The sequence below is a fragment of the Tachysurus fulvidraco genome, chromosome 14, assembly GCF_022655615.1.
Source record: "Tachysurus fulvidraco isolate hzauxx_2018 chromosome 14, HZAU_PFXX_2.0, whole genome shotgun sequence".
In the NCBI taxonomy this organism is placed as follows: Eukaryota; Metazoa; Chordata; class Actinopteri; order Siluriformes; family Bagridae; genus Tachysurus; species Tachysurus fulvidraco.
In genome coordinates this window covers 21,914,530-21,929,135 of record NC_062531.1, presented here as the reverse complement: position 1 = coordinate 21,929,135, position 14,606 = coordinate 21,914,530, and the positions used below count along the sequence as shown (strand labels likewise).

The window sequence follows — 14,606 nt, the reverse complement described above, 5'->3', positions numbered from 1 at the left end:
TTAAGTAATCTTTGTACATTTTTTATTGAGCGATTTCATCCATAGACATGTCAGATAGAGGAATGGGTGGTAGAGATTTAAGAGTTTACTTGAGAGAAGGATTCAGCCTAGCAGAAGCCTCCCAGCAGCACTCATGCAAATAGTGCAGTTGACCCAAAAATATGCTCGCAGGTAACATACACAAAGCCGGAGTCTGTACATTGACTCCTGTCCAGTAGATAGACAACTTGCTTGTCCTACACTTTCATTCATAATGTCATTGTACACAATGTATACAAATATTCTCAAAATCAGCCAGTCTCAGATGATCACTAGACCTCTCCACATGCTGCTTCACAGAGGTTCTCATCCTGCCCTCTTCATCGAAGCTGAAGGTCATGTGGTTGATACTTTACTACATATAAATAAGTGCATTTTAGACCTGGGGCACATTTAAAAAAAAAAAAACAGATTCAACTGGACTGAAGTAGTTTGGCAACATTTCATAGTGTCTATCGTGAATCTAATAGAATTATTAGTCCCATTATTGGACCCATTAGCTGAAGTACCCACATTTGCAAGGACATAATGCCATCATCAGGGTGTCAGGTCTTGTTTTTGACATGACATTATATGTGAATGTGCTAAGAAAATAGATTCACAAATCTCCAAAAAAAAACCACCTGAGTCAGAGAATGTTTATAGCAACCAGTTTGCCATAGAGAATGCGTGCTTAGAGACCTTACCAAGTGGCTACGTTATTAAATTGTTGCATTTATTGACTCAAATGTAATAAGTGAAGGAAGTGACTGCTGAAAATCAAATCCCTTCTGTCATCAACAAGACATGGCTCACAACACAATCCTGATGCTTCTTTTTTTTTCTTAAAGACTCCGTTTCTTTCCTGTCCAGTCACCACAGTCATATTTCATTCCACTTATTCTTTTTATTCCTCAGGAGCGACTTCGGTCTTCATGAGTTCCCACCAAAATCTTGCTGTACAGTTTCTGTTGCTCTTCTTTAAAGGTGTTTTTTACTTTTTCACGCTTTAAGCCACCGTCCCTAAAAACAAAACATGTAGTTTGTTCCGGTGTAATAGATAATAAATAACAGATATTCAGGACACAGTTGTCAAAAAAAAAAGAAAAATTGTAGAGAATGTTTTGGGGGTTTTTTGGTTACTTGTATAAGATTGGTTATAGTTCATTTGTTCGTTTGTCCATCCATCCATTCATTCATCCTTCCATTCATTCATTCATTCATTCGTTCATTCATTCATCTCTCAAGTTAATGTACCATTTACCCTACACAGGCTCTCTGGGGATGTTCTTGTTTGTGTACCAAACCAAAACAAAGCTTTTCACGGTACCGAAAAACTCCAGACATTTTTTTTCTAACCCATTGTGGTATATGATATATACAACATGGGATATGATTTTATGTTGGTTTAACTTTTTACGTCACAAAACCAGAGGTGTATACATTTTTATAAGCCCTGTAGAGACCGTTTCTGTGATGTGATGTAAAATTGCATCCATAAAATCTGATACATTGCTTTGTGAAATGTGAATTCATACAGTCAATATACTTTATTAAAAATTTTCAACTGTATATTTATAGATTTCATGTTTGTGCGTATGTCAATTTCAACAAAATTCCCATATTTCAGCTTCATATTTCAACCACCGATATATTCTCCATGCCGGCGTGTGTGTGTTTTCGTTAGAAGTGAACTTTTCTGATGCTAATGTTTACTTACCACAGCAGGTCCACCAGGCCACCCTGTCTGGCGATAGCTGCTTTAACTCGGTTAGCGAACTGCACAGCGTCCTCATTTTCCTGTTAATACAAACGCACGAGGCTGAGCTTAAAACATTTGAGACCTTTAGAAGGTGTCAGGTGTTTAGGCTTAATTCTGTGACAGTTTGAAAGAGAAAGAGAGTATTTCTGTCTGCTTTCAGGGTCACAGGAGTTCACACACACACACACACACACACACAAACACACACACACACTGCAGTATGACTGACATTTTACACTGAATTACTTCTTCTGTAGACAAATGGCACTACTTGGCCCCTTCCTATCCTCCACTCTGACAGTTTCACGGAACCTGAATCAAAACCAGTGCTGTGTTTTCAGTTGCCTGGCAGCAACATCAACATAGTTTAAGACATTTGTTCCTGTACAGAACCTCACACTGTGATTTAAGAACAGGTTGACATGATTTGCTCATGGTTATCCATAAAGAATAACCTGTTTAAAAACCTGCACATTAGGGCCATTGAATTTCCCAATTCCTAATTACTTTTACATAACAGCATTTAGCTAGAATAAATATGGAATTAACGGGCAAGAGTCATACGTGGCAAGAGTCAGGAATCCTCAACTGCTTTGTTTTTTGTTTATTTACTTTGCCACGTGTCTTTCTTGTTTTGAATCATTTCCTGTCTCCGTCCCTGTCATGTCATTTCCTGTTTCCTGCATGTGTCCTTATGGACCAGACCTGTTTTCAGTTCACAGTCTTTGTGAAGTGTACGTTTAGCGTGTCTTTGTCTAAGATGTTACCTAGCCTCCTGGGTATTGTATTTCATTGCTTAAGTCTTACCCATTTCATGTCTTCATTACGCCTGAAGCTTTGTTTTGTTTTGTATTAGCCTAGCTATAGTTGTGTGTTTAGCGAAGTTCAGTATCCTGAGCTGGTTTTGTTCCTGACCTGTTTTTTGCCACGTTTTTTTGGATTTTCTTTGTTTTTGTTAATAATTGTGTCCTGCTCTTGTCCTTACAGTCTACATGTGTTCTTGAGCCCCAGATTGACAACAAGAACTTCAATTATGGCACAAAAAAGAGAATATGGGCCAAAAGCCATGCAGAAGCTAAGTCCTTGGAGATTTTTCCATCTTATAAGGCACTCGAAGTGAAGCTCCTTCCTGCTGATTTGGCTGCCGTAGCTATAGATTTGCTTATGTTTTCTGTGTGCTGATTTGAAGAAGCATTACCACCAGTAGACACATTTGCATGGTCTCATGCAAAGCTAGACCTTAGTTTCCAATCTGTGGTGGATGAAGTCAGGCTCCAGGAACTGATTTGAGTACCGAAAGCATTGATGCAAAGAGCGGGCTTGCCATGCAAGTTAGTACACCCTTACTCTGTGTGTGGCTTTGCTCACCTGTCGCCTCATGGGTGGTAGGTACCACACGCTGCAGACGATGGCCCAGCTGCTCATCATATGGAGGAGATAATTCACCATGCCGAACTTGCTGCTGTTCCAGAAAGCGTCCCCGAAGCGAGGGTCATACTATAGAAAGCAATGGCAATATTATAAAAAATAAAATGGATGAGGCTATTTTATAAAACTTGTTGTATTTGACATCTGTAAACCTTGATGGCCACTGGGTAGATTGTTGAAGCGATTTCAAAGCTTCCCTTCTTAAACATCATCACGGACGTGTTGTTGATGCAGGTGCCTGTAAACAAAATTCAACAAACGCAGCTAAATCGAAGCCAACGGCAAATTACTGTATACGGTGTATGAAAAGCTGTCCTGAAAATGTGACACTCACCTTCAGGAAAGATGAGGATTGGAAGTTTGCTTTTGTCCTTGACATGATCGCTCAACCTGCAGTGAAATTAGATTGACTTGTATAAAAGCTTGATAAACAATAAAAAAACATATCGAGCTATGTGTTGCATGTTGTCTAGGCTGCATCTAAAAAGAGCTGTTAAGACAGCGGATATCTGTTCTTAGAAATAAATCAAAAAGGTAATGTGAACTGAAAGAGATAAATGAATGTGGGATATGAACCTGGTAGAAGTGCAGTTGTTTTTTTATTGGCTTACATTTATATGATTTACTCAACTGCAGTAATGAAGAATTAAGAATACTTTGGCTTTATGTAATGCACAAGCACTAAACCGCTTAGTCACTTATGACACTTGGTATGTGGCAGTCTGGCACCATGGCACTGACAATGTGGCAGTGAGGTAATGTGGGACTTAGTGACAGACACTAGGGTTCTGTTGAAATGAGGCACTAAGTGGCTGTGACACTGATGCATGGTGACCTTGGGCACTGAGGCAGTAGTGTACTTTTTGACTGAGGCACAGTGTGGCTGATACTGTCACATTGAGGCACTAAGGTGCTATTGGCCTGAGGTATGGTGTCACTCTGGTACTTTGGCAATTTGTCACTGAGGCACTTTAGTGCTGAGGCAGTAGTGTGCTTTGGTCTTGTGTCAGTCACACTGCACAGTGTCAAACTTCCACATTATTACCACATTGCCCAAATGACTCAGTTCCACAGTGACTCTTGTGCCTTTGTGTGTCAGTGCTGCCGTGAATAAAAATATAGAATACCGGGAATAGATATAAGAATATGCTTTACTGAAACGTTCAGATGGAACATTTCTTTGTGTTGAAAATTCCAGTGTGAACAAACTGGGCACTGTAAAGGCAGCAGTTGTGCTGCAGTGTTACCTTTTGACCACAAGATGCCGATCTTTGACTTCAGAGCGTTCAAACCAGATGTGTGGACAAGCCTTCACCATGGACCTCTGAATGATTCCCATCAGACCTCCATGGATCTGTCCTACCTTAGACACAGAGTCTACTGTATTACTACATCTGGGTATTGCACAATTAATAAATTATGACACACACACACAGAGAGACTCTTACCATTGCATAATAGCCATCACTGGCTAGCATGAGGACGTCAATGGGTGACGTGTGGTTGGCAACACAGATTCCACCATTCTTTGGCTTATTCTCACTAAATGATGCACAAACACACACAAAGCACCAACGGTCGCTTTAGAGAATTCGCCATTCCCAAAATCAATCTATCTAGTTTAAACAGAGATCGCAATCTCTCACTATATGCTTTAAATAAACAGCCGTCTTATGAACCCGGTGTCTGGCAGAGATGGCTCAGGAGAATTCCTCTCATAGCTTACAAGCTAGCACAAGCTGCAGTCTATTCCTCTTGAGCAAACAGCTGGTCTCTTTGTCGGTATAGCTTTATGGATCTGTTACTACAGGCATCAATAACAGCTTTCAAGTACACCTCATCTCTTAAAGGTATTACATTAAAATACAGGTCTGACACGACTTTAAATAAGATGAATCCATGTGTGTCTTATGTATATTCGGGGCCAGATTTCTATAACAATGGTGAGTGATGAGATCACATATAGCTCAATAAATCAATAAGTCAATAAAAGCAGTCTTTTTGAATAGAGACATCCGGCTGCTGTGTGGACCATAATTCAATCCCAACTGAACTAAATCAACATTGTCAACATTGACAAATAAACATTGTCAGGACTAAATTAGGTCAGGCGTGGAAGCTATGTCCAAATATCCCCAAAGAGACGGTTGAAGACTTGTTACCGAATCAAACGCGGTAGGCACCGAATCAAAAACAGCAGGTTCTGAATCAAACACAGTTAGTACTGTATCAAACATAGTAGGTACTGAATCAAATTCAGTAGGTACCGAATCAAACACAGCAGGTAGTGAATCAAATGCATTAGGTACCAAATCAAATGCACTAGGTACTGAATTTAATGCATTAGGTACTGTATCAAATGCAGTAGGTCCTGAATCAAATGCATTATGTACTGAATCAAACACAGCAGGTAGTGAATCAAATGCATTAGGTACCAAATCAAACACAGCGGGTACTGAATCAAATGCAGTAGGTACTGAATTGAATGCAGTAGATATTGTCACAGTCTGTGATTTCCGAGTACACACACAGACTATGCAGAAGTGCAGAATTTATTGTAAATCCTTTATGTGTGTTTATGTGTGAGTATGTGTGGTCTTACCTGTGATGGTAAGTGATGATAGCAGTAAGCCCTCTCACACAAATTCGGTAACACATCAAATGCACTTTCTCACTAAGAAAATTCTTCATCCTACACAAACACACAGGTGTTAACAGACCAGACATTAGGATATGCCATTTTCCTCATAAATAAGAAGTGAAACAAATGCCTTGTTATAATAAATGGATTTTTTGTGTTATAATTCATTGTTATGTTCTATTCGTACCTCCCGTTAGGCAGATATCCGACTAAAGTGGTAAGGACGACCAACAGAGTCACGCCTGTGATGGCGAGCGTCAACCTAAAAAATCACAATCAAAACAGAAACGTCCAGTAAGCAGATTAATCACATCACAGATCTCAGAGGTTGTTAAGTCTTTAATTAACATACTACACACATAATACACACATAATACACACATAATACACCATGGACTAAAATAAAAAAAATCTTTTTAAACAATGGACATAAAGTACTCCTCCAGCTACTATGGTGTATAGTAGGGAATGTGGATTAAGGTCGCTTTTCCAGGCAGCTTCTAATCTCACCGATGCTGCACCCGAGGAGCAGCAGAATTAATCTGCAGTTACAGATATGTGTGAATAAAATAAAAAAAACTTAAAAAATATGATGAATCTGCATATTTGTTATTTATTTAAGTTTTTTTTAATATACTGTTTTTAATAAAATTCTATTTCTTGTATAAAATGTATCATTTTTAGTACATTTTTAATAATTGTTCATTTCTTTCACGAATTATTACAAACTTTTATTCTGATACTTATTTCATTTTATTTCATCTTGTCGATTCTATTTTCATGATACCGACCATCAAAAAGCGTTTCATGACTGTATGATTCGTGTCATACTGTGATTTTGCTTTGTGAAAATCTCCTGTAGTAAGTGCATGCTGATAAGTATACAATCCAAAAAAATTATACTGTTTAAATACCAAATTCACAACTGTTGTCATTATTACTGTAGGTGGTGTTTATGATGTTTCTGATGTTGTTGCTTGTTGTTGCTGTTTTTTAATATTATTGTTATTTTTCTCTTGAATATTGTTATTTCTTTATTGTTGTTTTTTTGTTGTTGTTGTTGCTGTTGTAGATGGTATTGATGTTTCTGTTGTGTGCTATCATTTTTTTTGCTTGTTGCTGGTGGTGTTATTGTTATTAATGTTGTTTGTGTTGTCATTACTGTTGATTGTTTGTTGTTTCTTTTTTCTATTATTATTAATAATAATAATAATAATAATAATAATATTTTCTGTTGAATATTGATTTGTGTAGGTTTTCTCCCCCAATACTCTCTCTCCCAAGATTCTCTCTCTCCATCTCTCTAACCCTCTCGATGCATCACCTGAGAGGCAGCAGGATGCAGTAGCGGATGATCAGCCCGAGCCCCCAGAGCACTGTGAGACGTATGCTGATGTGTCTGAAGTTGTTGTTGCTGCGCGTCAGCAGGTTCCAGGACTCAAGCTCCTCGGCTGTGAAGCGCTTGGTCACTTCATCATCTACAATGCTCTCAATGCCACGCCGGCAGAAATAGAAGATATCTGACACAGCAAACTCTGAGGAGGAAGGGGAGGAGCCTTCAGGAGAGGAGGAGGAGCCAACCAGGTCCCGGCAGCTGCCGACACGACGGATTTCTTTCAGCTCCTCCTCCAGAGAAGTGGGCTCTTTGGCTATTAAGCCTGAAAAAGAAAAAAGTATTAATGAAAATGTTACATGTTTTATCAACACAAGGCCTAAAACCCCTCTAAGGCCTTCTAGGACCCCATGCTGTACTTTTTTAAACTTTCCGTACATTGTGATTGTAGGTGGATTAGCTACATTAATTGCCCCTAGGTGTGAAAAAGTGTGTGCGTGCGTGCATGTGTGGTCCTACTGAAGATGAACGATAAATATCAGTCAGACAATAAATACAAGTGTTAGTTCTCTGAGAATAAAAATCAGAAGCTCCGTGGTGTCTCAAAGATTACACTGGCTCATGTTTACCTCAGAAAGTCCTAGTAATGGCTAATAATACTAGTGTTAGCATTCTAATAGAAGCTATTGTGAAGGATTTGTGTATGTTATATTAAGCCCACAGTATTGAGCACATTTCAGCTGTCTGTAAGTTAACAGATGGCCAACACCAGTGAAGAGACCCCACCAAAACCAACAATAGACACACAAACACGACCGATCCAAGCTGAATAACACAAACCCCTATAAAGATGAAGCACAGAAACAAATAAGAGCGGCCGAGGAGCCGCCAAAGTCAAACACAGAAGACTCACCGTTCGTGTAGGGTTTATACAAAAGTTGATTTTTCTCCTTGGCTCCTCTCTGGATCCGCATTGTGGCCCACTGAAAAACACAACAAGCAGGACTTTAAACTGTTGTGTGCAAAAGTATTAGCACCTTTAAACGTGAAACATTTCTTGCAAATAAATCTGTTGACAAAAATTTACGTTTACGTTACAAGTCGCTGTAATGAATAATAAAGCGCCACGACCTTTAAAAATGCTGATTAAACAGTGCTGTTTGATCAGAAGTACAGAAAAAATGTCAGTTTGAATTGTCTGCGAATTCAACGCGGTGTCAAATTAAGTCAAAAATGTCATATTGCACATTAATAACTAGGAAGATAGGCAGTAGTGTGTGTGTGTGTGTGTGTGTGTGTGTGTGTGTGTGTGTGTGTGTGTGTGTGTGTGTTTGTGTGTGTGAACAGTTATTACAGTTCTGGCCTTGGGGAATAGTTGGCTGATGAGTGAAAACTTATTTATTTATTATTAAACAAAAAGAGTCTAACACTTTCCTGTTGGTTACTGCAGGATCAGGGACAGGTTAAGTTGTAGCATTCACTGGATTAATAATAATATTAATATCAGGTCCTCACAAACATGTGCATAAAAACCTTCCACAATAATCTAAGTTTATTTTGAAGCTAATGACTAGTGTACTGAAGTGGGGATAATTGCCGAAAGCACGGATTTTCCTTGTATTTTCAAGTATAAAAACACAGCACTAACACTATCTTGTTTTACTGAACTTTATTGAAAAATACTTTAGATGTCTTGTTCGCGGATTCCTGCAAATACCCAAAGGCGTGCGTATGTTGGACTGTTTATCGTTTTCCGATTTGATAGGAGGACAAACTGTACTGAGTGCTGTATTTCAGTAGTGTAATTCTAGCCTTGCTATTCAAAGAGGCAGCAATTATAAAAGCTGCTTACAGAGATACTTGCTACAGTATGCAGGGTAAAAAGAATGTACCCTGCTATGGACAAGTTACTTTATTTAGTTTTTCTGTACAAAGCCAATCCGTTAGTATCAAACATATTTGTTTGATGTTACTGGTTTCTATACAGGAACAGTCAGAAAAAGTCTTGCACAAGTGTTTGTGTAACGGAACAATTTTCGCAACAGACAGTGAGAGAGAGAGAGAGAGAGAGAGAGAGAGAGAGAGAGAGAGAGAGAGAGAGAGAGAGAGAGAGAGAAATACCAGGCCTGCTAAAATTATCAGCAGCATTACTAGAGGCCCCTTTTTCACGTTGCTCCTCCAGTCATTCCTTCCATCTGCATTCAGTTTCTTTTTTAACACCTAACTATCCGCCTCTGAAAAATTTGCTGATTTTCTTTCATCCTAAAAGAAGGATATTTTCCTTCTAATTGGCTGCTTACTAGTCACAAGCCGATGAACCGCCTCTCAACACCTAATTAAAGTGATGGTTTGGCAAATTTACATATTATCCGCCAATCAGCTAAGACACGTTTGGTCTCTATACTAAATATACTCTATACTAAAGTTATGAGGATGATGTCATTAACAAGTAATGGATGTTAGCTAAAATATTTCCTATAAATACAGTCCTGAATCTGCAGACGTTTTAAATACCATTGTTACAGAATGTAATCCTATTTTTAAAGCTACGAGATGTAATATTCTTAAATCTTCTGTGGTAGAAAAACAGTATTGCGTGCTCCATGTGAAAGAACATTACATAACATAGGGTTGGGACTGTCTGGCTCCAGAGTGGCGCAACTGTAAAGTATAAACGGAATAAACAATAAATCTCAACTTGGGTTCATTTAATCAGCTCTTCCTTGTTTTATTTGAATACACTGGGGCCAGACACAGAGACTCATGCGACATCTCATTGTTAATATACTCCCTTTCCCTATTTGCAAAATTGACCGGAGCTCACGAGTTTGAATCCTGATGCCACAGAATTACTCTCCATCCTGTGAGTCAGAATAACATTTAGAGTAATTCCTCTGACTGGGTTAAATCAGCAGTAGTTTGTTTAAGATGCGATGGTTATTTCCACCCGTCTTAGCAAATTAGCACACAAACACTAACACTAGCACACTAGCTTAAATCTACAAAAGAAAAGCTGCGATCAGGCAAGAAAAGGGCTGGAATCACCCACGCCAATGATTCGAATATAACTAAGTTTGAATTAGTCTCATTAGTCACTAGCTCTAATCCATTTCGAATGAATTTAACACTGGGTAACAATGCAAATTCCATCGTGAGGATAAATTTAATAACTAGGATTCTCTAGATTCAATTCACTTCTCACAATAAATGCTTCAGAGAGTTGGTGCTGTTTTGTAGGCAGGCAGAGAATGCTACAAGGCATGTGCACAGTGAGAGTCACGGCTGTAACTTATTGTTAACTGATAGTGCTACAGTACAACTGCCCCCTGTGACAACTGCCCCCACTCACACAAACTGTGGTAGTTTACCTTTAATTCATCCTCCTATCTAATATCTGACTAACAGTTTCCTGACAGATCTAAGCACTCACCTCAAACACCTTGAGCAGGGTGTTCATGTAGAGCCGCCGGATGCCAAAGGACACGTCAAATATAGCCGGCACGATGATGAACACCAGCAGCAAAGTGAACCACACGGTGAAGGAGACGCCCAGCAACGTGTATAGCAAGTTATGTACAGGAGACGTGAACAGACCCATTCTTGTACGTTGGCTCAAAAATCTTTCTCTAAATACGGGAGAAAGATCTAAGTGATCTAATGCAGGTCAGGATGTAAGTCTCCAGACCATGTTCTGTTCATTATTATTCAGTCTTCTCTTCTACCTGGAAGTGAAAGAAAATGCATTTATTTATCTGATTTCTTATCTAACACACTTGTAATATACTAATGACTGCACCTCAGACAAATTTTCGTGACTGCATCATTCATTCATTCATTTTCTACCGCTTATCCGAACTTCTCGGGTCACGGGTAGCCTGTGCCTAAGGTATATCAGGCGTCATGGCAGGATACACACACTCTCATTCACTCACGCAATCACACACTACGGACAAATTTTCCAGAGATACCAATCAACCTACCATGCATGTCTTTGGACCGGGGGAGGAAACCGGAGTACCCGGAGGAAACCCCCGAGGCACGGGGAGAACATGTAAACTCCACACACACAAGGCGGAGGTGGGAATAGAACACGCAACCTTGGTGGTATGAGACAAACATGCTAACCACTAAGCCACCGTGCCCCCATGACTGAATCATTCAATATGTATCGCTCTGTTTATTCAGAGTTACTTTCTGAACTTTCTCTACCTCTGTGTCCAACTTGGCAAAATTGAGTCTGTAGAAACTGGAGCTGTCCCCCAAATGACATACACTTGCACTTAGCACCACTTACACTATGCATTATAAATATAATCCATTTTGCAGTTGATGGCAAATAACAGGAAATATAGTGTGAGTGAAAACTCTACTCAAACTAGTACGTGATTCGAGACACACTTTGGGTTCTAAAGTTCCAAACTCAAGTCTAAAAAACATGGACGTTAACATACTGTTAACTTTCCACAACAAAATGCAATGCATGTTTTCCGAAGATTCTCTAGCTTCACATTGAGGAATAATAATAATAATAATAAAGTAGCTAATAAATAACGGAAATCTATCCTTGTATCCTGTCTGGTATTTAAACACAAACGCATCTGTTGGACAGATTAAAATCCAATTGGTTTGGTAACTATGCAAATCAGCTCATGACATTCAAACACAATCTTCGCACTGGATCTTGCTAATATATGTGTCACATTTTGGGTAGAGTTTTGGTGGTCAAATGTGGCTTGGGGGGGAATGGACGCATTTATACACAACATGTCAATCAAAGACGTTAAAATAAAAGGGTTACAAAATAAGTTTTGATGCCATTAAAATTCACATAGATATTATAGGCATGATTTCAGGAAAAAGTATTGGGGGTAGGAAGGGGTTGAAGACCGTAATGGAAATGAGAGGGTTAATTTCCCAGTAGCTCTGGGACATCTGAACAAGGAGCTGTTTGAGTGTGATTCCTCCCACAGTCCGGGAGTGGGAGAAGATCTGCTGCACTTACATAAATCTGACATTGGCAGAGCTGATGTGTCGTACTGCCACAGAGCTCATACTGTGATTCACAAACTGCTGCATGTGGACAAACACACAAACAACTATGTGTTGTCTAACCAGTAAAACTGAGGCAATTGTCACATGTTAATTATGTATTCTCAGCTTTTACTTAGCTGGCTGTCATGAAACAGCCAGTGTTACTAACTTTGTAATACTGTCTTTATTCATTTGCTCACTTTTTAGCCCACGTTATCGCGGACAAGAGTCTAGAAACAAATGTTGTGTCTTTTTGTATACACAATAGTGACTGGCTTTCCATTTCATATCACAGCTGCTGGCTAAACAGTTTAAGAAATCAAGTTCAGTCAACTCACCACCTAAAGCTTGACTAAGTTATGATTGTATGAACATTATAGTTTCCAACAACCAATCACTTATCACCATTACACCTAGCAACCATTCACAGATCCCCATTTTTTCTAACAACAAATCACAGATAACTCATTGTTCTCAACAACCAATCACAGATCACCCATTGTTTCCAACAACCAATAACAGATAACTCATTGTTCTCAACAACCAATCACAGATCACCCATCCTTAATTTTTCAAAACAAATTATACTAATTTTGTAATTACACAAATAGTTAATTTCTGATGCCTTGACCAAAGATTTTTGTTTTTCTGTAAGACATAAGTTATTCGATTATTATTATTATTATTATTTGAAACTATTATACTATAGCACTGTTGGCTCCACAAATGTATTTAACATGGAAGGAGTCTCCAGTTCAACACTTTGAAAGTCATCAAGAAATTTCAGAATGACAGAAGAGTTTGTAATTTCTGTTTTTTTTTTTATGTTTGTTTTTTGTCAAATAAGCTTCATTTGTTTAGATTATTAACTTCAACAATTGTACAAGAAAAGGTCTGGAAAAGAAAATACTATAGGGAAAGCCTATAGGTACATAACATATAGGCGATAACTTGAGCGATATCACGTACTAACTTGTCTCATAGTAAAAAATAAACCATACATTATGGTTAAACTATCTTTTTTTTTTACAATATCAAAACCAACAGATTTATTCTTTATTTATTGTCAATTCTGAATTCAAAAACTTCAAACAACGCATTTTCAATATGCTAATAATCATGATGAATATAATGAATATGCAAATTCGCTCGCGACTCCATCTGGATCATTCCTGCGACTTATTTAGCATACAGGAGCTACTTTTAACAATACATCGAAATATAAATGCGTTACATTTCAGCTGCGATTCATAACTAAACTCTAGTTGATCACTTGATGAACGTTTAGATGTCAAAAAACAAAACAAAAAAAAAAACCCAGTCAATTCAGACGTATCTACCAGAAAGAAATGAATAGATCCGCTTACATATTCCTCTCTATATACTGTATATACATCATGCATATTAATGTAATTAGAGTTAATCAGATTACCGCACATTTAAATAAATGACTGTATGTCGTGTTTTAACGAGTTAAATGTCATCAAAATACAGTTTTGAATATTTTCTATTTCTATGTCTAATGTAAAAAATATGTTATAAACTCACCACAGCGTCTTAAAAACAGACTCAACAGCATGTCAAATGGCTGTCGTCCAGCTTTGTCCACATCCCTTAGTTTATTCTGCAGGACACGACAGCCGGCTTCCACTCAGACCCGTGGAGCTTTTTCTCCCACCCGCATTCAGAAACTGACCAATCATAAACGTTCAAAGTACCCACGCGCTAGTGCACGAGGAGGGGTTTTTGAGAATACAGGTGGGGAAAAAAAATAACGCTTACGACGCTAGATAAGAAACTAACGTAATACCGCTTCAGAAGTAGAATCGGAACGAAACAGAATCCGACAGAATACTGCTCTCTAGTGGTTAATATCGGAACTGCATTGATATTCCTGTTGAACTAATCATGGTTCAAAGGAAAGGAAATGGTAGTTTAATTTAAAAAAAAAAAGGCTTATGTTATGTCCTGCATATTAATTTATATATGCAGATTTAAATGAAATTCATAGGTAAAAATATGCAGTAATCTTTAGTAGACTTGTCTGTATACATTATATCATACTGTACTATTTCAAAGCCAATGTAAGGAATAACAAATATCTCAAAGATAAAGGGAATTTCACAGATTTTTTTCTCTTTCTAATTCAACAAATTATTTATTATTATCAAAGATATTCACAATGTCTATTTATTTATTTCATCTCAACTTTAACATTCCCTTGAACTTCATTTTCCAGATCGAGGACAAACCACAGTCAAGAAGATAGTGCTCCTGGTATACAGATTAATATTAACTCGTTTCAGCTATTGTATTAGAAATAATTCATTATAAGGACTTATTATGACATCACCTTTTTAGATTTAGTCTTGGGTTATTTTGTTATGGGTGTT

At 38.1% G+C, this 14,606-nt stretch overlaps 1 protein-coding gene across 1 annotated transcript; it reads right to left on the bottom strand.

Moving 5' to 3' along the window:
- Positions 1-5: 5 nt before the first annotated feature.
- LOC113656045 (glycerol-3-phosphate acyltransferase 4) lies at positions 6-13,988 on the bottom strand. Its single transcript, XM_027166990.2, has 13 exons — positions 13,762-13,988; positions 10,613-10,904; positions 8,096-8,165; positions 7,174-7,507; positions 6,037-6,111; positions 5,811-5,900; positions 4,657-4,750; positions 4,456-4,571; positions 3,543-3,598; positions 3,361-3,446; positions 3,149-3,277; positions 1,739-1,818; positions 6-1,041 (listed from the first exon to the last, which is right to left on the bottom strand). Exons 2-13 carry the CDS (start codon positions 10,778-10,780, stop codon positions 933-935), a joined length of 1,407 nt encoding a protein of 468 aa, XP_027022791.1. The 5' UTR covers positions 10,781-10,904; positions 13,762-13,988; the 3' UTR covers positions 6-932.
- Between the last annotated feature and the right edge of the window lie 618 nt (positions 13,989-14,606).

What these genes read in the sequence shown, in the direction of transcription:
- LOC113656045 (XM_027166990.2), bottom strand. Translation starts at nt 10,780, where the DNA reads ATGGGTCTGTTCACGTCTCCTGTACATAACTTGCTATACACGTTGCTG. An exon ending in TGCATCCTGCTGCCTCTCAG is followed by an intron (nt 6,112 to 7,173) that starts GTGATGCATCGA and finishes GTGATTTTTTAG; the next exon opens with GTTGACGCTCGCCATCACAG. An exon ending in CGGCATCTTGTGGTCAAAAG is followed by an intron (nt 3,599 to 4,455) that starts GTAACACTGCAG and finishes ATTTCACTGCAG; the next exon opens with GTTGAGCGATCATGTCAAGG.